Source organism: Caenorhabditis elegans, chromosome I, assembly GCF_000002985.6.
Source record: "Caenorhabditis elegans chromosome I".
Classification (NCBI taxonomy): domain Eukaryota; kingdom Metazoa; phylum Nematoda; class Chromadorea; order Rhabditida; family Rhabditidae; genus Caenorhabditis; species Caenorhabditis elegans.
In genome coordinates, this window is record NC_003279.8 from 3,829,357 (window position 1) to 3,850,333 (window position 20,977).

The window sequence follows — 20,977 nt, forward strand, 5'->3', positions numbered from 1 at the left end:
TATAGCTTCATCGATTTGTTGTCCAAGAATCAGAAAATATTTATTTACAAAATGCATTAATGATATCATCTGACGAGAGACTGTGCGAAAGTGAGAGGTTCAAGACACTTTCGCAATAAAGCGTGTTTGCATTGCCGCGTTTTTCTTGAATTTTTTTTATTTCGGTCGAAATATTCCTTAGTTTTTCTCCTTTTAAACGAATTTCAGTTCATTTTTCACACGAAATTTGCTCCGCGTTGTTCTCTTACAATTTTCTACGATTTTTGTGTAATCGATTGAAAAGTGTAACTCGATAATTAGCGCGTTTTATCAGATCCCCAATATCTCAAGCTCTATTCCCAGAAAGTTTAATGATTACGAAGCGAAGAACATTAAAAAAACTCGTTTGCTGACCACCACGGTGTCATGTGACCACTTTTCTTCCGCGACAGCCTTCGAAAACACGCCAAAATAGAAGAGCGCGGAATTGTGATGCATGCTCTCGGAGCCCCCGCTTCTCTGCTCTCTGGCCCCAAGTCTGCGTCTCGATTCTCTTGGAAAAATTTCTTTTTTTCTCTTTTCTATCACAAGCCGCCCGCACAATTTTTTCCTCTCGGCTTCATTTTCCAATCAGTCACCAGATTTTTTCTTAATTGTCTTCTGCCCTTGTCTGCTGTTCAGGATGAACTTTGTTCGGGAGCTTCTGCGGAAATTCATAATTTTCAAAGACTTCCAGCTTTGAAAGTTATCTTTTAAGTAAAAAATCAAAAAAAAATCTAAAATTTCGCAACTTCTCTCAACTCACACTCACGTGCCAAGGTCATTCACACTTTCTCTCGCCAGTAAAATCAAATTGTGATAAAAATAACTTGATAAATTAAATATTCAATTATTTAATATTATTTTTAAATTTAAAAAACTATCAAATTTCTTCGTAATTGAAAACGGCTGACGGTATACCGATCTTATATCGCGACCTCCCTCCTTATCAAACGCCAAGTTTCACAAGCAACTTGCCATTTGTCTTTTAAAAATCACTTTGCCTTCTTTCTTATCTTTTCCATAGAAATTTTTTTTGCGGAGCAGATTATTCTAAAAATCAATCAATTTCTAGCATTTCGCTCCTATTCATTTTTCTTGTGACCGGAAGTTAATTCAATTTCTATTTAGAATCAATCAAAAACCTTGTGTTTGTTACGCAATGCTCTTTTCTGAATTTCGTTGTTTGTTCCCCATAAAAATAAAAGTTCTAAACACCATCAAAACACCGGTGTTCGTGTTTTTCGGTCGCTTTTTTTCGATTTTTGAACTGTGTCTGTTGCCGCCTCCTTCTAGGGACGAACGGAAAACAACTGACTCTCTGACATCATCACAGGATATCTTTAAGAAGCTGCTTCCCTCTTTTTCTTTTTCTTGTGTGTGCGTTATTCTAGAAAATTCAAAAAGTTTGTGTGACGTCGTTCCTCGTGACACTCTTCTTATCATTTAGAACTGCTTGCTCTATACAGTTTTCTGATTACAAGTCATCTCTTTCTTTGTCTACTTTCCTAATTCTGACAGGCATTATTAGCATTTTCTATAGAAAGAACATCACATAACGATGGTTACGTGGAAGTTTAAAGGTATTTCAACAGAAAATCGATAAATGTTGAATTTTTCCACGCATCAAAATCAATAAAATAAAATTATATTGTGTCGGTTATCTTACGTTTCGTATTCTCTTCCTCCTAATTTCTCCATTAACACCATCAATCAATCCAATCAATAATTTTTCCAAATAGAATCCGTGCCCCGTCGTGCTCGGATTTGAACTCGATACCTTGCGTGTGAACTACTAACACAAATCGTCTTGTTCCGTGCACTCCAAGGGAGAGAGTGTGCATGGAAGCTTGCCCGAACTGTCCCCAATTCGTCCAAGATTCCCTCCGCCGAGGAATCTAACGAGTCTTCCATACCGCCCTTAAGTGGCGCTGTGAGTTTTTTTTTGTAATATTTGAATTCTCAGAAAATAGTTGTTTTATTACAGGTAGTCGATCAGATCTCTAAGATCTACGCGGAGCCTCAACTTCGCGCCAGTCAAATCCAACTCGACAAGAACGCCGAGCCACCTTGGGATCCAGATCCGAAAGCCTGAGGTTAATACAGTGAATTTTCTTATGTGCTTCTACGAGTTTACATAAGTGCAAAACGGTGTTGTCACGCTCGTCGAATTAATTTAAAATATTTGGTGTGCGCGCCTTTAAGATTAATGTACAGATTTTTCTTTCAAATCTCAGCCGATTTTTCTAGTGTATTTTATAGTTTTTGTGTTATTTATTTATTTAACTGAAATAGATAGTTATTTGCACACAAAATCTTAACAGTAATCTTAAAGGCGCATACATCAAATATTCTAGATTTCGCGCACGTGCCGAGACCATGTTGCTATCGTGTACCTTAAACTCGTAGAAGTAGACATTTGACCAAAAATGTTTCTAAAAATGATTTAACAAATTTCAGACGTCAACTCTGTTCTTCAATCGCTTCCCGTTCTGCCGACTGACCGACTCTCTCTCTTCACATCTATAACCTTTTCTTCATTTTCTATTCAATCGCCCAGTAGCGTGCGTACGAGCCGGTAATCAATAGACCGCCTCGTTTCGCCCGTTTTCCTGGTCTTCCGTCAATTATCAAAATTTCGACGGTGACCTCATCTCATTCCTCGTCTCCAGCCCGTCTCTGTCCTCCGGACGACGTCTCGTGGATCTCGCGTGAAGAGCTCGCATCGCGTGTTTCCAACAACCGTCACATCCCGCCATAACTTGGCACATTCAATTTCCCCATTAAACAACAAATCGATATAAAATGTGAGTTTAATTAATTATTTTTTTCAAGAATATAGCTGTTAATATAAATATTTTTTCAGAACTGATGGTGAGACACCGCCTTCCTTCGTCTACCTACTACACTCCGGCTGGCGAGCCGGAATGGTCTCGTGAGATGTTCGGTGAGCAATCGATTGCCGTTCTCTCTGGAGCCTACCGTAATCCAATCGAAATGGCTCGCCACGTCGCCGCTCGTTGTGGTTCCTATCAACCATTTTTTGTGATGGATGTCGCTGCCATCGAACGACGTCTTGAAGCACTTCGTGTGATGCTTCCAAGAGTTCGTCCCAACTATGCAGTCGCTTGTAATGCTGATCCAGTGTTGGCTAGAGTTCTCTCGAACAACATCGATGTCAACTTTGAAGTGTCGAATACTGCAGAACTCGAGTTAGTCAGCATGAATGTCGAACCATCGAGAGCAGTTTTCTGCTCACAACTGATGACTCGTAAAGCTATCAAAAATGCTGTTTTGGCTGGATGCTCCACTTTTGTTGTAGAAAGCGAGAAACAAGTTACCGATGTGATGAATGCATCACCAGAAGCTGAAATCATCCTAGCTGTCTGTCTTCCATACTCGACTGGAGAAGTTCCATTCGGATGCTCAGTTGATGAGATTGAGGAGATTCTAGATATGGCTCATCTTCTTGGTGCAAATGTTACCGGAATCTAGTAAGTTAAACTTTTTTTAAAATTTCCAAATCATATCTTAACAAAAGTACATATTTTCAGTCTCGAACTTGGACTTCGTGCCACCCTGGAGGACTACATCACATCAGTTCACGATGCTCGCTCGATCTTCGAAACTGCTGATCAAAAGTTCCTGACACTCCGTCGTGTCTGCTTTGGGAATCTCTCTGTTCCAACTGGAGCCGATGGAGCTGTGAATAATGAATTCATGTCATTTTGCAACTCTCTCAACAATGTCATTGATGACCTATTTGAATCTAATATTGATTTCTCTGCAAGCATCGGACGTTTCCTTGTGACAAATGCATTCACATTGTGCACAAATGTTATTGGAAAACGTGCAATGGACGCCAAATTTATTACAAACGATGATTTCGATGATGGAGTTGGATTTGTATATCAAACCAATGATGGTGTATATGGATCATTTGGATGCAAGCAAATGGATATTAAACCATTGTGTAAACCATTGGATGTTGAGAATGACTCTGAAGAGCAACTACATTTCGGAACGATTCTCGGCCCAACTTTGGATGGAACCGATGTTGCTCAAAGACTCATGAAAAGCCGTCAATTGCGTGTCGGCGAGTGGCTCGTTTGGGAACAAATGGGCGCTTTCACAATTCCTGTTGACAGTGAGCATTCGGTGCCGCCTGTGTATTACTATTCTGGAAAAGAATGCTGGTGAGAACTTTTGAACCTTGAGATTTTGAAATTAAATTTGAATTATTCCAGGCAAAAACTAATCCACAAAGATGAACAACGCCGTTCTCCATCGCCAAGTGTCAGTGACAACGAAGATATTGGAAGTGATGGTGAAGGTGGCTACGCATCTTCATGTGAGGATTCGGAGGCGGAGATGGCTTTGGAGCCATTGATCGAGGATTTGAACGAATTCTTTTGATTGTTCCTAAGACTCCCCTGCTCATCCTGGAGACACAAATAATATTCAAATATTCCCCATTTATATTTCAAAAACTTTCTAGGTCATTTTTCTTCTTTTAATTCCTATTTTCTATTTCTCGAAACCTGTCCGTGATCCAATCTGTCTTTTTCAAACTAAAAAATCTTGATTCCAATTTTTTTCTCTCGATTTCTCTTTTTTTGCTCTTTCGGATTGTGTTATATTCCTGATTTCCTGAATTTTTTCCTGAAATTTCATATGTTTCCTGACCACGAAATTTGAATTTGAATTCGAATTCCTTTGAAAAAAGAAATAAAGGTCGAAGAAGTTAAAATAGTTTATTTTATTTACTCAAAAAAAAAAGAAACATTTAGGAACTGCTTGCTCTTTTTGAATTTTTTGCCGCCATCAGCTCCCTCTCCATACTTTGGATTCGTAAACGGAGATCCTGGATTGTCTTTCCATCGGTTTCAATCTTCTCTCGACACTTGTTCAACTCATTCGCCTGATCCTTCAGGAATTCATTTTCAGCCTTCAATTCTTCATTTATATCGGATTTAGTCGTCTCAACGGGCGGCTCATCGACACTTGGCTCACGAAGAACTGCTTCAATTTGAGCCGCCGAATAACTTTTGACTAGAATTGATGGAGGATCACATGAAATTGAATGAATTGTCTGAACAACTGCATTTCGTTTGGTTCCGTCGATTTCTGGTTTTTGAGAGATTTCGAGTTTTGGCTCGTCGGATTCCGAGTCGACGTGGTACAGTTGTTCCGCTAGAAATCTCTTTTCTTCCTGAAAAAATGTTTAAAATTTAAAATTTAGCAATGGGTCCAGGCACGAATGAAATGTTCCAACTACCGTACCCGCAGCAGTTATTCTAGCAATTTTCGCTGAATTTCCCATTAAAACTATTAAACGCGATGGTACGGTTGCTGTAAAGTTCGTATTTATAGTACCAGGACCTAATTGTATTATGGAAACTATTATGGGAACACCGAATTCCGAAAATACGTATTGCGCAACATATTTGACGCGCAAAATATCTTGTAGCGAAAACTACAGTAATTCTTTAAAATACTACTGGCCCGATTTTGCGTTGTTTTTTTCTCATTTATTGGTGAAAATTTTTAGAATAGCATCGAATTGAAAAAAAGCACGAAAAAGTACACGAAAATCTGTGCTACAGTAGTCATTTAATGGATTACTGTAGTTTTCGCTACGAGATATTTTGCGCGTCAGATATGTTGCACAATACGCATTCTCAGAATTTTGTGTTCGCGTAATATATGAATTGCGCAATAACATGCAAGAGAAAAAAGAAGAAAAACCTACGAGGAGAAGATCATAATTGAGTCGTAATGTTTCAGCTTCTTCACGAGCACGATTCCTCTCGTCTCGAACAGCACTGAAAATTAAAATTTCCAATTTCTTTTAACAATTATCTTTAAACAAAACGTTTTTAGGGATTCCATAGGAGTTTCAGAACGTCCCACAGAACGAAGATTTCTACGTGGACTTGATAAACTAAGCAATTTATCTACAACTTTTCACCCCAAAATTTTCTGAAATTTTCCGAAATGAGTTCAACTCTCCACTGCGGGAAAATTTTTTTACAAATTTTTTCCACCCAAAAAAAAGGGAAACGAAAAAAAAAGTTTCTAACTCATTTTATGAGGGTGGCCGAGTTTTTTTAGTTTTCGCACCCATAAGAGGAGAGAGAAATAATAGGCGCCCCCGTACCGTCTAACTTACCTCCATCGATTCCTCCAGTCTGCTGTACAACTAGACCACCATCTCATGGTTTTCTCCATTTGTGCAGCGCGATCTCTTGCCTGAAATTGAAATTGTTCTAGTCACATATTTGAACTGACAAATTCGTACCTCTTTCAGTTCACCTAACCTAATTCGTTCACAAATGTCCCAGTCTGTGTGTTGGCACCGTCGGACAGCCCATGTACGGAGAAAGTGCATATCGGTGTCTGAAAATAATTGAGGATTCAGGTAAAGTTATTTGAATGGAAAAAAGTGCATGCGCCTTTAAAGATATTTAAGTATACAGGACTGTCATTTTTTGTTGGTATTTTGGAAAAAAACATAGTTTGGGCAAACGATTTTTTTTTCCGGAAAACCGGCAATCCGGCAAATTGCCGGAATTGAAATTTCCGGCAAATCGGCAAATTACCGTAATTGAAATTTCCAGCCAATCGGCAAATTGTCGGAATTGAAATTTCCAGCAAATCGGCAAATTGTCGGAATTGAAATTTCCGGCAAATCGACAAATTGCCGGAATTGGAGTTTCCGGCAAATCGGTAAATTGCCGGAATTGAAATTTCCGGCAAATCGGCAATCCGGCAAATTGCCGGAATTGAAATTTCCAGAAAATCGGCAAATTGCCGGAATTGAAATTTCATGCAAATCGGCAAATTGTGGGAATTGAAATTTCCGGCAAATCGACAAATTGCCGGAATTGGAGTTTCCGGCAAATCGGTAAATTGCCGGAATTGAAATTTCCGGCAAATCGGCAATCCGGCAAATTGCCGGAATTGAAATTTCCAGAAAATCGGCAAATTGCCGGAATTGAAATTTCATGCAAATCGGCAAATTGTGGGAATTTAAATTTCCAGCAATTGGGCAAAGTGCCGGAATTTAAATTTCCAGCAAATCGGCAAATTGCCGGAATTGAAATTTCATGCAAATCGGCAAATTGTGGGAATTTAAATTTCCAGCAATTGGGCAAATTGCCGGAATTGAAATTTCCAGAAAATCGGCAAATTGCCGGAATTGAAATTTCATGCAAATCGGCAAATTGTGGGAATTTAAATTTCCAGCAATTGGGCAAAGTGCCGGAATTTAAATTTCCAGCAAATCGGCAAATTGCCGGAATTGAAATTTCCAGCAAATCGGCAAATTGCCGGAATTGAAATTTCCAGAAAATCGGCAAATTGCCGGAATTTAAATTTCCAGCAAATCGGCAAATTGCCGGAATTGAAATTTCCAGCAAATCGGCAAATTGCCGGAATTTAAATTTCCAGAAAATCGGCAAATTGCCGGAATTGAAATTTCCGGCAAATCGACAAATTTCCGGAATTGGAGTTTCCGGCAAATCGGCCATCCGGCACGTTGCCGGAATTGAAATTTCCAGCAAATCGGCAAACCGGCAAATTGCCGGAATTGAAATTTCTGACAAATCGGCAAACTGCCGGAATTGAGATTTTTGGCAAATCGGCAAATTGCCGGAATTGAAATTTCCGGCAAATCGGCAAATCGGCAAATTGCCAGAATTTAAATTTCCGGTAAATGGGCAATTCGACAAATTGCCGATGTGCCGAAATTGTCGGAAAAACGACAATTACCGATAAATTTCGGCGAATTGTGGGTTCGTACATTTATTTTTTTGAAATTTCAGAACTTTAATTTCAATCTGCGAATTTCAACCCGTGAATGTTCCTACATCTAAGCAAATTCTATGAAAATATCTAAAGAAAACGGCAAAAAAATTTCCAAAAGGCATAGTGTTTCCGTCCTATGAAAAAAACCCTCTCAACATTTCCGGCAAATCTGCGGCAAATCGGCAAATTGCCGAAACTGAAAATTTCCAGCGAATCGGCAAAACCGGCAATTGTCGATGTGCCGATTTTGCTGGGAAAAAAATGTGCCGCAATTCCCGCCCACTGTTGATTCCGATTTTATTTGCTAGTGGAAAAATGGATAAAATTAAATTTAGAAAATGTATGAAATTTAGAAATCAAGTTTCGATTTTAGTTTGTCTTGATTGTGAAACACAAAACGGGCAAATTTATTTTAATTTCGAGAGAATAATTCGAAATAAATGGATTTTTTTGCAGATTGTATTAACTAGATACATATCAATTTTTTACTCCAAAAAATTAAAATTTAAAACTAACCATTATTATCGATATATCTATTCCCAATGGAAGCAATGGAGTCGGCCATTTGGAAGATTTGTTCTCGAGCCGAAATGTGTATAATAGAGAGGAGCAAGAGTAGTGACCGGTTTGAAAGGAAGAGTGTCAGCTGTTATAAGAGATGTGTAATAGGATCAGTCGTTTAGAGTTTCGCAGACGAGAAAAGACACCTTTGAAGTGAAAACGTCATTTGGAAAAAGGCTGAAAATTTTCTTCCGGTGAACTTGTTGTCTGGAAACTCGAGAAATGAACTTCCGGTCCGATGCTAAAAAACAACAAAATCAAAGATTCAAGAATTTTCAGATTAATCTCTCCCAAGAGTTCCTGGCGTTGCTCAGGCTCGGCAGCTCAGGCAGAGAGGCAAGCATTAAACGTTTTCCGACAATTTTTTCAAAGATTTTCTGCGAAATGATGCAATGATTGCAGAGTAATACAGGTAGCCAAGACAAGCAGGCAGGATTTTATGCATGCTAGGAATAGTCATGATCTTTCCAAGCAGATACTAGGAATTTGTATATATGTATTTATGACTGGTGCGATCGGAACAAAATAGTAAAAAATAGTAGCTCTTTCAATAATTATTCATTCTTTCAAACACATAATTTGAGTAAACACCGTTTTCATTTTTCTCTTTTGGTTGGTTGGTTGGTGGTGGCAATCTATCGATCCTATCCTTTACGAAGAGACTTCGGAGTTGGCTTGTACATGACGAAAGTACAGACCATGTTCTCATCGACCTATAATATTCAATTTTCACAGAGAAGTTATAATAAAGAATCTCACCTTCATTGTTGCAGCCGAATTGTCAAACTGTCCGCAGTAGTGAGGCGCCGAGAAAATGGTGACCATCTTCTTGGAGGCGAAGAACTCGTAGCCGTCTTGAACGACTTGATGTGCACGAGCAACCAAGTCGATGTCAAGTCTCGAGCAAACGTCAGCAACAACATCCTGTCCAAAGACATAAGAGACTCCACGAGTATTTGCCTGCCATCCCTTCACCCATTGATCCGGATCAGCCCACAACAAGTCGATTCCAATCGATGGATTTGGTGGATCCTGAGGGCGAGGAAGTTGACGGAGTTGATCAAGAGTTTGGAGGTGTGGGGAGAGGCCACCATGCATGCAGAGGATGCGGGAACCAATGAGTCCACAGAGAGGCATCCAGTTGAACGTGTCCTGTAAATGGGGAATTGAGAGATTTGTTTCATTATTACGCAGCGAAGTAAGTTGACAAAATGCTTTCTGCTCCCCTTACCTGGAAGATTGACCAGAGACGAGTCGACTTGTAACGACGGTTGCACTCCTCGTAGAACCCATAGACACGATTGATGGCTGGGCACTCGTGGTTTCCACGAAGCATGAAGAAGTTCTCCGGATACTTGATCTTGAAGCAGAACATCAAACAGATTGTCTCAATATTCTGTCTTCCACGATCCACATAATCTCCCAGGAACAAAAAATTGATATCCGGTGGGAATCCATTCTTGTCAAAGATGCGCAAAAGGTCCGAGTACTGTCCGTGGATGTCTCCGCACACGATGATCGGCGGCTCAACCTCCAGGAGTGATGCTTGGGAGGCGAACACCGACTTGGCCACAGCGCAGCACGTCTGGAGTTCCTGCTCGTTGACAGAAGTTGTCAGTCTTCCACCGGACATGCCGACATTGAGCAAACGGCTCATCAAGTTATCGACATCGATTGTCGCTGTCATTATTGTTCTTCTTTACTGAAAAATTGTTGGCTTTATTGGCTGTGAGCTAGCGCGGAAAGTATGATGAATAGCCGGCAAGTGGGCTAAAAGCTGGTGAAAGCTTGGCCGATTTGGGGAGTAAGATGCATCGACGAAATGCATCACATTTCGCAACGAAACCCTGAAACATACCTTTGGTAGGGGCGGAGCGATGGTCCAAAGTTGTCACTCGTGTCCGTCGCAAGAATCGTAATGATTGAATTCTTCAATTTTCAACCACACATTGACTTTTATCAACACGTACAATCTTTTGTTAATTTTTTTTCGTAAGGTCAATTACACGTGCAATTTTCTGGTAATTTTGCGTTTTTCCGTTTGCCAATAAATAAAATTTGAAACCACTTGAATTCTTGATTTATTTACACTGAATTCAAAAACATGGGGAAATGTACACAGAAAACGAGAAGAAAATGCAGAAAAGAAGAGAATCATTTGGAAAAATGTTTGTGGAAATAAGAACAGTTTTGCACAATTTACAATTATTATAATTACTATTATTATTGACACCTGACTGCACGGAGGGAAATTGTCGAATTGTATGGACAGCTGGACTTTGACTGTCGGGTCTTGCGGACTGGCTCATTGAGCAACGCCAGGAATTCTTGGGAGAGATCAATCTGAAAGTTCTTGATTTTTTAATAGAAATTATCAAATTTAGAGCCTTACCTCATCATGTGGCAGGCTGCAATGGAAATGTTGAAGATTTGGAGTAGTGTGATGGAATTCATCGACGTGGCACAACAGAACTCTCTTCATTTCTTCCTCGGTCACAGCTTTCAGGGAGTTTCCGAATTCGATGGTTAGGCTCTCGAGGAAGCGTCTTCTCGAGTGAGGGAGTGCTGCTTGGTAGGCTTTTTGGAGAGCTAGGTTTGCGTCGTACTTGCTCGCAATTTCCAGGGTAACATTGCTGATGGTATGATCTGGAATATTCTAGGGATGAAGGTGAATTTGTAGGTAGGCGTCCTCCTGTCTGCCTACCGTCACTTGCTACTATTGTTTTTTTTTTAAACTAAAAACTTACGGTTAAGGTAATCATGGAACATGATGTACATGAACGAGTGATTCTGACCATGCCTCGTTTGCTCACTGGGCTTTGGCTCCGCGGGCTGATGGTAGGTCAATCGCATCGATGACGTGGCAATGTTCAAATCGGCATACACGTGTTGCTCATCGGAGGTCGACAACTCGAGGTGACGGAGTGATGAACTATGTCGGCTGACCAAATCAAAGCATCTCTGAAAATGATTATATTTTTAGATTGTGGGTAAGCGTTTGATTCCTATACATCACATAAAATTTTCAGAAAACTCACCTTCTCAAGATTTTTCATCTTCTGCACACACTTATCGGCACCAGCCAGCACGTTAATCTTGAGAGAACGGAGAGTGAATGCTGAAATTCAAGAATTTGAATTCATATTTCGGAAAATTTTGCAGCATCAACTCACAAGCTCTTTTTATGGTTTGGAACAGCTGGGACGTGGATTTTCCAGGGCAAATGTTGAGCTCCAGTTTTTCGATACACGTTCCGTACTTGATCACATCTTCCCAGTCACAACCGGTCAAATTGAGATTGGTGACACGGGAATCCTTGTTGATGAAGTACACAGAATAGTCTGAACAATCGAATTTGAGATTTCAAGAACTCATAAAATGCCTGACTGCCACAAATTTTTGAATTATTACTTTTTTTAGCGAAACTTTGATTTTCTTTCTCTCTATCTCTTGAGCAAAAACTATATTGGATAAAATTTAGAATTTTGGTAAGTTTTCAAAAAAGTTTTTATTGTCTTGTCTTTTTAATTTGCAAGATGGTGATGAGACCCAAAAAAGACATCAAATTGTTATTAAATTTTAAAGACGCTTACCATTATCATGAACCTCGACTCTAAGGGCCTTGATCTCCCGATAAATAATCCGTTCAACAAATCCTCCCAACCGACTATCCAGCATGGATACGGTAACAACGTCAACCATCGGAAGATGACGGCAAACCGAGGAGAGCAAATCGACGGGAAGTTCTCCGAAAATTCCAAGCGAGTTGGTTGTTGGTGGGATCATGGCTCGGCGAGTTGGAGTAGCTGAAAATGCTTTTTTTGATTTTTGGAGACGAATTGTGTTTTAAAAAAAAAGTGTTGATAAGACCAGAAGGGGGGTAAAAGGGGAAAGTGAGGGTGAAAGGGGCGATGATTGTTGACGTAGATAACGGCAGTATTTGCTTGAAAATTTCAAATTTGGTACGTGGGGGAAGAAACAATTCCTATTGCCAGCCGTTTTTTTTTGGGAGGGAGGGGGGAGGGGTGGCTACCGTAACCATTCAAAATGTAAAAAAAAACACTTTTTAGCCATGCGATTTTAATGTGGAAAAATTACCAAAAATCATATTAAAACTTTTCAAAAAAATTTTGGAAATTTTTTATAGTTGTGAAAACTTCTACTTTCCAAGAAATTTAAAGCTATGCCGCATTTTGGAACTCCTACAATGTTGAAACATTAATATTTTTTACATAAAAAATTAGTGAAAAATGAGTTTTCGCCGCTTTTTGACTCAAAATAAAAGGTTTTTCTAATTTTTCAGAAAATTTTTTCTTATGATATTTGGCTATTTTAGATCCATAAAAATGAGCTTTAATAATTTTCCAAAATTAAAAAATTAAAAACTACCGCAAAAGAGTATTTAAAAATTGTAAATATGGAAAAATGAGGAAAAAACCTTCACTAACTTTAACATCCTATATCTCCGTTTTCTCAAATGTTATCAAAAAATGAGTAACTACAGAAGTGTTGAGAATCCTGTCCGCAACATTTTTGCAGTTAACAACTTTTTGATAGCAGCAAAAACAGCTGAGATATAAGTGTTCAAAGCCTAGTAGCACCCTAATCAGAAGGAAGGTCAATAGAGCCAGTTTTAGGAGGAGCACAAAGAAGACGGGTCAAGTGGGGTTATACCACTTTCTCCAAATACAAACAGAGCACACTAACATGCAGTAGGACCCTTTTAGCTAGAGAAGGGTGTCCCCCGTCATGGGGCGGATTTTATGGGCGGAGTCTTCCGCCTGCCGCGTACGCAACAACGACACAAATCGACAAAAAAGGGGGCGATGACATCGGTGCAAATGTAAATTTCTTTGACAGGCGAGTCCGATTCACGTCTTCCCTCTCCGCTGCCGACGTCTCTGCGATTTGTGTGCTCTCTCGTCCTCCCCAGGTGAAACATATGATCAGCCGGCGAGTGCGGGTATGTGATGAGAAAGAAGAAAAGGGAGGAAGTGGAAAAAGTGAAACAGATTTTGCATCTTTTAATATGTTGTTCAGTGCGGAATGTATATCTTCATTAAAATTTGTAATTAAGTTGGACAAAATGTTACACAAACACCTCTACATTATTTGAAGTATTTTGATTTTTTGTGGCCTGGCCTAGAAAATCTGAAAGCTAGGCCACAATCGTAACTGAGTTTAAAAAAAAGATAATCTGGATATGCCTCCGAATGAAGTCAAAGAAATCAATTCACCAGGCGATCTACTGCACGTGGGTAAACATATTTTTGTCTATTTTTGGTGATCCAATTTTCGGGTTTCTAGGCCCAAGTATTACTGTAGATTAAAGGTGCGCACTTATCTTCAAATAATTTCTGCAGTATCCCGGGTTTTAAAAAAAAAGTGCATAGGACTGTAGTTTAAAGAATAGACTTTTTAAAACTCGAAACCTACATCCAAAGTTTAAAGGGAGGCACTTTCTAGAGGAAAACGCGTGCTCGGATTTTTTAGGCGAGTTTTCTCACGAGAAAAACATAAAAACGTTTATAGCACATTTTTATCAACCAGCCGTGGACCGCACCTTCGGCGCGGCCCCCGACTTCTGGGGCTGAAAATTAATTTTTTATGAAACTACCGTAACCCTACAGTATTCCTACCGTACCACTATTGTACCACTACAGTACCCCGACTATATCCCTACACTAACCCTAACTCACTACCCCTCCAGAAGCCAAAACTTCACAGACTACAAAGACTACATAGACTACAAACTATGGACACACAGAATAAGCGCTTTATATATAGTAAATGATTTTCTTGATTTTTGTTAAGCTTTCAGTTTTTGAAATACATTTTTTAAAGTCAAAAACTTCCTTTCCGCGACAAGACCCAACCAAATAAATTTGTGCGTTTTTGAGTACGAGTTTCAGGAAATTGTGAGTTTACAATAAAATTGAATCAACTTTTCATCGACTAGAAGTTCTACAAACAACAGCTTTGATCGGCTCCTTATCAACAAGTACTACCAGGAACATTACTTATCAGTTTTATTTTTTGAACAGCTGAAGTGACCATCTGACCAAATGAATTGTATAGTTTTTTTGTTTGAAATTTTTATTACCTGAGATTATTAAGACTGACGTAGTTGTTCAATGGGAAAAACTTCCAATTTTCGAAGAAATACTAGAGATAACGGAGAACTTTTTTTGCAAGGTGTAATAAAGTAATGTGTATCTACTATATAGAGATTGTATTTTGATGTTATTTATGCAAAATTTAAAGAAAATATTATTTGTTGTTGTGACTGTTACTGTGACTTGTAGTAGCTCCAAATATGTCATATGTATAGTCGGCATCACTAATCAAACTACAAATAGATTATGATAAGAATAGTTTTCTGAAATTGCAGACGTTTTACTGGAAGTTCAGTGATTCAAAATGACAATTATAGAATTAAAACAACATGTTATTGAAATCTGATGATCACCATCAGGCCGCGCGTGACGTCACATCTTCGCCATTTTTCAAATTTTTGTTTCAGCGACGAGATAATTTGAGCCCGTTTCAACAGGATTCAAATTTAATTTTGTATTTTTTACACTTCCAAAAAAATCTCTAATCTTGAAAATTTCACAAACGTCTTTTAATGAAGGCTAAAACCTACATCATTTTCAACACCAAACCCACAATATTCACATGTTTCTCCTTAGTTACCGTACTTTGCAGCTCTATTAAAGCATATTTTGGTTGTTTTAGAAGTCATCCTAAAATCTAAAACTTAGAAAATATAGAAAACAAAAAGCCAAAAATTCTTTTCTTCTCAATTTTTAAACTTTTTTCTCAAAATTGTTTTGCTAGATTTTTCATTTCTTAACGTTCCTTGGCTGATCATAATTCGGTTTTCGTTTTATCGGAAAATTATAAACAGACCAAACATTTATTTTCCAATTTCCTAGAATTTTTACAATTAGTTGAACATTTATTGATGTCTCAAAAATACGCTGAAAAATAAAGTGGTGGTACAAGGCAATATAAGTTTTCCAATTTTCTCTACTCTTCAAAAACTCAAAAAATTTGGATATGCCTTTTAAAGATTCTGAAAATTCCAAATTCTAGCGTAATCTCTAGGAAATTTCAATACAATTTTTAAAAAATAAATCAGTGGGCTTTTTTGTAACTTCTGAAAAGATTTTTGCACATTCTAATAAAAAACAAAATTGATCAAAAATACCAAATATCCAAATTTAATCAAAAGTCAAATATTTGGTGAATCTGGAAATTTTGAAATTTGTGGTTTTTTCAAACAAATTTTCAAAAATTAATTTACCACTTCGAAGAGATATCTGGATTGCAGTTTTATCCCCTTTGATTAGTGTATTTTCCCCAATAATTTTGCAAAAAAGTTCAAATTACTAAAAAAAAATGTTCACTGTAAAAAAATCTTGATCTCCAATGTTTCCATATCTTTACAGTTCAGCATTTTGCAAAAAATTTGCTGTTTGGTGAAATTCTAATTAATGAAATACAGTAGTTCCAATACTTCAAAACTACTACAGTCAAATAAGTGTAGTGTTTTGCAGTAACATTTTATATTTTAGAGGTGCCGTCAATAAGAATTATCTGCAATAACCGACTGTCATGATGAAAAGTTCCACATATGTTCAGTAGAACTTTTCGCAAATTGCCAGATTCGCAAAACATGTGGGCGATGTTGCATGTTTAAAGAATTGAATCCCTAAAAGTTTTAAAGAGAAATATTTCTAACCGTAATAATAACAATATAATATTCGAATAATCACCTTTTTTGGTTAACTTTCAAAGTGGCGGAAACTGAGAAATTTCAAATAATTTCTGAAAAGTTTTACTTTGGTACTTATCCATTGTTACTGGCAATAAACCTTTAAAATTCTTCTGCATCACTGAAATACCTATCTGAATATATTAATTTATTTCTACAGTGCCCAATAGTTCAAAACTTGTATAATGTTCCTATCCTAGGTCACTACATCATGCTTCCAGTGTGTTCTGGAAATTTGCATCTATCGTAATCCAAACTGAGTATTGTGATCCAGCACGTATTGTGCATAATTTCTTGTATGACGTAATTATAAAAACTCTGTCATCATTTAATCGTATACATTTAATAACTGCCACGCCAGCTGCCACGCCAACCTTACTCAATTTTCCATCGACGGGACCACAATATCCCGTCTGCCGATCGTTCTGTCCCGGACACACCTATGCGTTGACCAAGAAACGTTGTTGCTCTCCTCTTCTCTCTTACCTTATCTCTCTCTCGGTTCTTTGTATGAGTGTACCCGAGACGGACCCAAAATGACGTGGAAACTAGAGGTTCGGAAGGAATGATGGTGGAGGTGCCGGCAAGTTGAAAGAGTCGGGAATTTTTAAAAGAAATTGGAAACATCTTTATTGAGTGAATAAGACAAAGAGTTGGCAATGTTCCAGCAATATACACAACTTGTATTAGAAGATCTCAGGAATTCAAAATATCTTCTAACAGTAAGGGAACTTGAACTTAAAGTCGGACTGGACAATTCGGAATTTTTTTTAAATCTATCATTGATTAAAAAATTTATTTTCAAACAAAATGTAATAAATCAAACATGCATTAATTGTATAAAATACTGTTGAAGAAAAAGTTATAGGCTCAAACCGAGACGGGTTACTGTAGACCACCTGAACCAAAATTTAATATATGCACAACCTCATTGAAAGACAAAAAATGTGCTCGAACCTGAGAGAATAAATGTATTTATATTGTATTAGTACAGATCAGAAACCTACATTTATTTTTTTAAAACTGGAGGAACACCTTTTCGGAAGCCATTATTTATTCCAGAAATTTCCAGATATGTAATGAAGCAGTTCATTGGTTATTTTGAAAAAATTAAAATAACTGGCTCTCCTTCATTACATATCTGTCAATCCCTCATTGAAATTGGAATTTCTGTACTTTTCTATCGAATTCTCTTTTAATTTTATTAAGCTAATTCCGACGTTGCCTGTGAGATCAGCTATTCTAAGTGATCCCGAAAGTTTCCAAAAAATTTGAATAAATTATAGGAGACTTTAAAATCACAAAGACTATTTTTAAACTTTTAAATTTAAAAAAAATGTTTAAAGAAATAATTTTATGAGCCTGGTCATGATTTTCAAGGGGCCCCCGCACAAAAATAATTTTCAGAATGCGTCTTAAAGGTTAATTAGTTATTTTTTGTTGAGTTCTATGATATATTTTAAAAGGGGAACTCGAATGTTCCTACAATTATTGAAACCAATTTTTTTGGAAAATCCAAAAGTTAAGCTTAAATATAGACTGAAATTTATGTCCATTTTCTTGTTTTCTACATAGAAGAAAATTTGGTTTTTACATTTTTTTCATAACATGAAAAAAAAACTTCAACACCTTCAAATAATTTATTTGCTATTATTTGGAAATTCCGGGACAATTCGATGACTTTCTTCGGTAGAAAATTGCAACAAAAAACAATATGCATTTTGGTTTGCTGTGAAAAATTACGTGCCAAGACCCAAAAAAGTTGTATGCGCCTTTAGAGTTATAGCCTTGAATATTCGTTACTTTTTGTACAAGATTGTCTGAAAACCAACAATCTTATTGTTACAGACGTGAACGTGTTCGCACTACTTGGCGATAACAACTCGACAATAAGAAGCACGTGAACTCTCGAACTCTCTTATTATTATTTCACGTATTATCCACATGTACATTCCTTGATCGATCCATCATATTCGATCATTCCTCACTATTCTATCATCCTCTTCTGCTTTCTAATAAAGCTTCTTCTATTCTTATTACAAATTGAATATATAACATTGGCGATCAGGACGTTCGAGAGCTTACAATGGCCGAAGGTAAGCCTACTGCTTTATCAGCTTTAGAAGCGCTTACTGCGCAAGTTGCCGCTCAAGAGCAGCGCTCTCAACAACAGTTTGAGGCGCAAGCAGACTGACAGAGCAACTTATTAATAGATTGCTTGCCCAGCCAGAACTGCCGCGCCAGCATGCCGGTGGGGACGTGGTTGCGGCACCACAAAGTAATGCCCGTCTTATGAATGATTTGAAGCGTTCCATCCAAAAGTTCCAGTTCAACGTCGCCGAGCCTGAGGCTTTCAAGAGATAAGCTCACATTCGTGGAAGATGGCAAAAACTTGTCAGAACGCGAGCGCACACGGCTGCTGCTAGGTTGCTTAGAAGAATCTACGTTTCATCGTTATGAAGACTCTCAACGAGAAATATCAGACATCTACAGTATCTCTTTCGACGATACCGTAACTGCGTTAACCAAGATTTTCGGTTCAACGAAAAGTTTAATGATGCGACGTCAACAGTGCCTGCAAATCTGCAGAGCAAACGGGCTGTCCCAGGATTACCTGGATTATACCAATTCCATCAGTGACGCCGTCCTTGACTCAAAACTATCGTCCATGACGTCCGACGAATGGTCAATTTTCTTATTTCTCCGTGGACTCAATTCGCCAGGAGACGAGAAAGCGAAACTGTATTTAATGCAGTACGTGGAAGCTTCCGAAAAGAAGAACGAGAAGCTGAAACTTTCGGACGTTCACGATGAGTGGATGAAGTTCATTCAAATGCATCAGCAATCGAAGATCGTGTCTGTCAAACCTTCTAAGAGCAGCCAGCAAGTTGATGTCAACAAGGTTGACACAAACCGATCAAAGAAGAAGAAGAAACCCATTCCTAGGAAACCCGAGAAGTCGTCTCAAGATTCGAAGAAGAAAGGAGAAATTCCAACGTGTTTCTACTGCAACAAGAAAGGGCATTATGCCACAAATTGCCGCAGCAATCCGAAGACAGGCAATCAGGGGGGAAATAAGGGGAAAAGCAAAGGTTGCGACAGTGTCCACGTAGATGGACTAGACGTCAAAACCGAGCATCAAGCTAAGCATAGAATGAGCGTAGAGGTTTGCGGTAAGGATGTAGCTTTCCAGCTAGATACTGGTAGCATGATCACTTTAATCAGCTTTAAGTGTTGGGAAAAAGTAGGTAGTCCGCCGCTTGAGAAGGTTCCGCATAGATTTTCGTGCGCGAATGGTACGCCTATGGCCGTCAAGGGTCGATGTCTTGTCAAATTCAAATTGAAAGGCATAGAATACACTGAATACGTGTATGTTTGTGATCGACAAACAAATTTGCTTGGAACAAGTTGGTTAAATTTATGTCCACAAATGAGAAGTGCTCTGGCACAAATTGTCAATCAAGTCTCCACGTCTGAAACTGAAGCATCTCGTCTGGAAGTTATGCTCAAAAATGACTTCCCAGAAGTCTTCAAAGATGGATTAGGTCTATGCACCAAAGAGAAAGCTGAATTTAGGACAGAAGAAAATGCAGTTCCGGTTTTCAAGAGAGCACGCCCTGTGCCTTACGGATCTCTGGAAGCAGTCGAAAAGGAGTTGGATCGTCTTCAAGAAATGGGTGTCATTGTGCCGATCACATATGCCAAATGGGCAGCACCAATTGTAGTCATCAAGAAGAAGGGCACTGGAAAAATCCGTGTTTGCGCAGACTTCAAGTGTTCTGGACTGAATGCAGCACTCAAAGACGAGTTCCATCCCTTGCCGACAAGCGAAGACATTTTCAGTAGATTAAAGGGTACCGTGTACTCCCAAATCGATCTCAAAGATGCATACCTGCAAGTGGAGCTGGATGAGGAAGCACAGAAACTGGCCGTTATCAACACACACCGTGGCATCTTCAAATATCTCAGGATGACCTTCGGACTAAAGCCAGCACCTGCCTCGTTCCAAAAGATCATGGACAAAATGGTTAGCGGTTTAACAGGAGTTGCCGTCTATTTGGATGATATCATCATCTCTGCGTCCTCAATCGAAGAACATGAAAAGATTCTTCGTGAACTGTTTGAACGTATCAAGGAATACGGTTTTCGAGTGAGTGCTGAAAAGTGCGCCTTTGCACAGAAGCAAGTGACCTTCTTGGGGTTCATCGTGGATGAACACGGTCGCCGACCTGACCCAAAAAAGACGGAAGTCATCCGTTCAATGAAGGCTCCAACCGATCAAAAACAGTTAGCATCATTTCTTGGAGCAGTCAGCTTCTACAGTCGATTCGTACCAAAAATGAGCAAGTTGAGAGGACCACTGGATTCGCTTATGAAGAGAGACGTCAAATGGAATTGGACAGATATTCATCAAGAAGCTTTCAATACTTTGAAAAATGCCGTCGCGGACAGCACTATGCTCTCACACTTCAACGAATCTTGGCCAATTATCATTGCGGCAGATGCTAGCCAATATGGTATTGGTGGAGTGCTGTTACATCAGACTCCGGAGGGACACGAAGTTCCTGTAGCTCACTTCGCAAGAGCTCTGACTGACACTGAGAAACGGTACAGTCAAATTGAGAAAGAAGCTGTGGCCCTTGTCTACACTGTAAAGAAGGCTCATAAGTTCATCTTCGGAAGAAAGTTCTTACTTCAAACAGATCACAAGCCACTTCTAGCAATTTTTGGACCGAAGAAGGATCTTCCGGTTCATTCACAAAATCGTCTCGTCCGCTGGGCAACAACTTTGATGACCTATAACTTTGA

At 38.7% G+C, this 20,977-nt stretch overlaps 4 protein-coding genes across 9 annotated transcripts; 1 reads left to right on the forward strand and 3 right to left on the reverse strand.

The window, feature by feature from the left end:
• Positions 1 to 1,205: 1,205 nt before the first annotated feature.
• azin-1 lies at positions 1,206 to 4,768 on the forward strand (the record flags this gene model as incomplete). Of its 5 annotated transcripts, NR_132557.1 has the most annotated exons (7): positions 1,761 to 1,951; positions 2,006 to 2,114; positions 2,479 to 2,825; positions 2,885 to 3,512; positions 3,573 to 3,706; positions 4,191 to 4,214; positions 4,266 to 4,768. NR_132557.1 is itself a non-coding variant. In NM_001393290.1 (6 exons), 3 exons carry the CDS (start codon positions 2,890 to 2,892, stop codon positions 4,432 to 4,434), a joined length of 1,434 nt encoding a protein of 477 aa, NP_001379758.1. The 5 variants fall into 5 exon arrangements, 4 of the variants coding, with proteins under 4 accessions (NP_001379758.1, NP_001380232.1, NP_001368678.1 ...); NM_001393290.1 differs by having other exon boundaries at positions 1,206 to 1,951; positions 3,573 to 4,214; positions 4,266 to 4,764; NM_001393288.1 differs by having other exon boundaries at positions 3,573 to 4,766.
• Positions 4,759 to 8,451, reverse strand: F53F10.1 (Coiled-coil domain-containing protein 102A). Its single transcript, NM_058835.7, has 5 exons — positions 8,344 to 8,451; positions 6,320 to 6,417; positions 6,191 to 6,270; positions 5,771 to 5,843; positions 4,759 to 5,230 (listed from the first exon to the last, which is right to left on the reverse strand). The coding sequence occupies exons 1-5, from the start codon at positions 8,390 to 8,392 to the stop codon at positions 4,805 to 4,807; spliced, it is 726 nt and encodes a 241-aa protein (NP_491236.1). The 5' UTR covers positions 8,393 to 8,451; the 3' UTR covers positions 4,759 to 4,804.
• Positions 8,452 to 8,933: 482 nt separating this feature from the next.
• Positions 8,934 to 10,317, reverse strand: gsp-4 (Serine/threonine-protein phosphatase PP1-delta). The gene is made up of 4 exons (NM_001393293.1): positions 10,247 to 10,317; positions 9,620 to 10,090; positions 9,148 to 9,540; positions 8,934 to 9,101 (listed from the first exon to the last, which is right to left on the reverse strand). Exons 2-4 carry the CDS (start codon positions 10,073 to 10,075, stop codon positions 9,033 to 9,035), a joined length of 918 nt encoding a protein of 305 aa, NP_001379823.1. The 5' UTR covers positions 10,076 to 10,090; positions 10,247 to 10,317; the 3' UTR covers positions 8,934 to 9,032.
• Positions 10,318 to 10,444: 127 nt separating this feature from the next.
• Positions 10,445 to 12,205, reverse strand: T03F1.6 (F-box domain-containing protein). 2 transcript variants are annotated; one of them, NM_058838.4, is made up of 6 exons: positions 11,982 to 12,205; positions 11,562 to 11,729; positions 11,427 to 11,506; positions 11,136 to 11,349; positions 10,781 to 11,034; positions 10,445 to 10,731 (listed from the first exon to the last, which is right to left on the reverse strand). In NM_058838.4, exons 1-6 carry the CDS (start codon positions 12,172 to 12,174, stop codon positions 10,612 to 10,614), a joined length of 1,029 nt encoding a protein of 342 aa, NP_491239.1. In that variant the 5' UTR covers positions 12,175 to 12,205; the 3' UTR covers positions 10,445 to 10,611. The 2 variants fall into 2 exon arrangements, with proteins under 2 accessions (NP_491239.1, NP_491238.1); NM_058837.5 differs by having other exon boundaries at positions 10,457 to 10,740; positions 11,982 to 12,190.
• Between the last annotated feature and the right edge of the window lie 8,772 nt (positions 12,206 to 20,977).

Excerpts from the sequence above, each read along its gene's own strand:
- gsp-4 (NM_001393293.1), bottom strand. The coding sequence starts at position 10,075 with ATGACAGCGACAATCGATGTCGATAACTTGATGAGCCGTTTGCTCAAT. Across the intron at positions 9,541-9,619 it reads GTCTCTGGTCAATCTTCCAG|GACACGTTCAACTGGATGCC; the intron begins GTAAGGGGAGCA and ends CCCCATTTACAG. Across the intron at positions 9,102-9,147 it reads ATTCGGCTGCAACAATGAAG|GTCGATGAGAACATGGTCTG; the intron begins GTGAGATTCTTT and ends TGAATATTATAG.
- T03F1.6 (NM_058837.5), bottom strand. The coding sequence starts at position 12,174 with ATGATCCCACCAACAACCAACTCGCTTGGAATTTTCGGAGAACTTCCC. Across the intron at positions 11,350-11,426 it reads AGATGAAAAATCTTGAGAAG|AGATGCTTTGATTTGGTCAG; the intron begins GTGAGTTTTCTG and ends AATCATTTTCAG. Across the intron at positions 10,741-10,780 it reads GCAGCCTGCCACATGATGAG|AACTTTCAGATTGATCTCTC; the intron begins GTAAGGCTCTAA and ends TAAAAAATCAAG.
- F53F10.1 (NM_058835.7), bottom strand. The coding sequence starts at position 8,392 with ATGGCCGACTCCATTGCTTCCATTGGGAATAGATATATCGATAATAAT. Across the intron at positions 6,271-6,319 it reads GGTTAGGTGAACTGAAAGAG|GCAAGAGATCGCGCTGCACA; the intron begins GTACGAATTTGT and ends TTTCAATTTCAG. Across the intron at positions 5,844-6,190 it reads GACTGGAGGAATCGATGGAG|TGCTGTTCGAGACGAGAGGA; the intron begins GTAAGTTAGACG and ends TTTAATTTTCAG.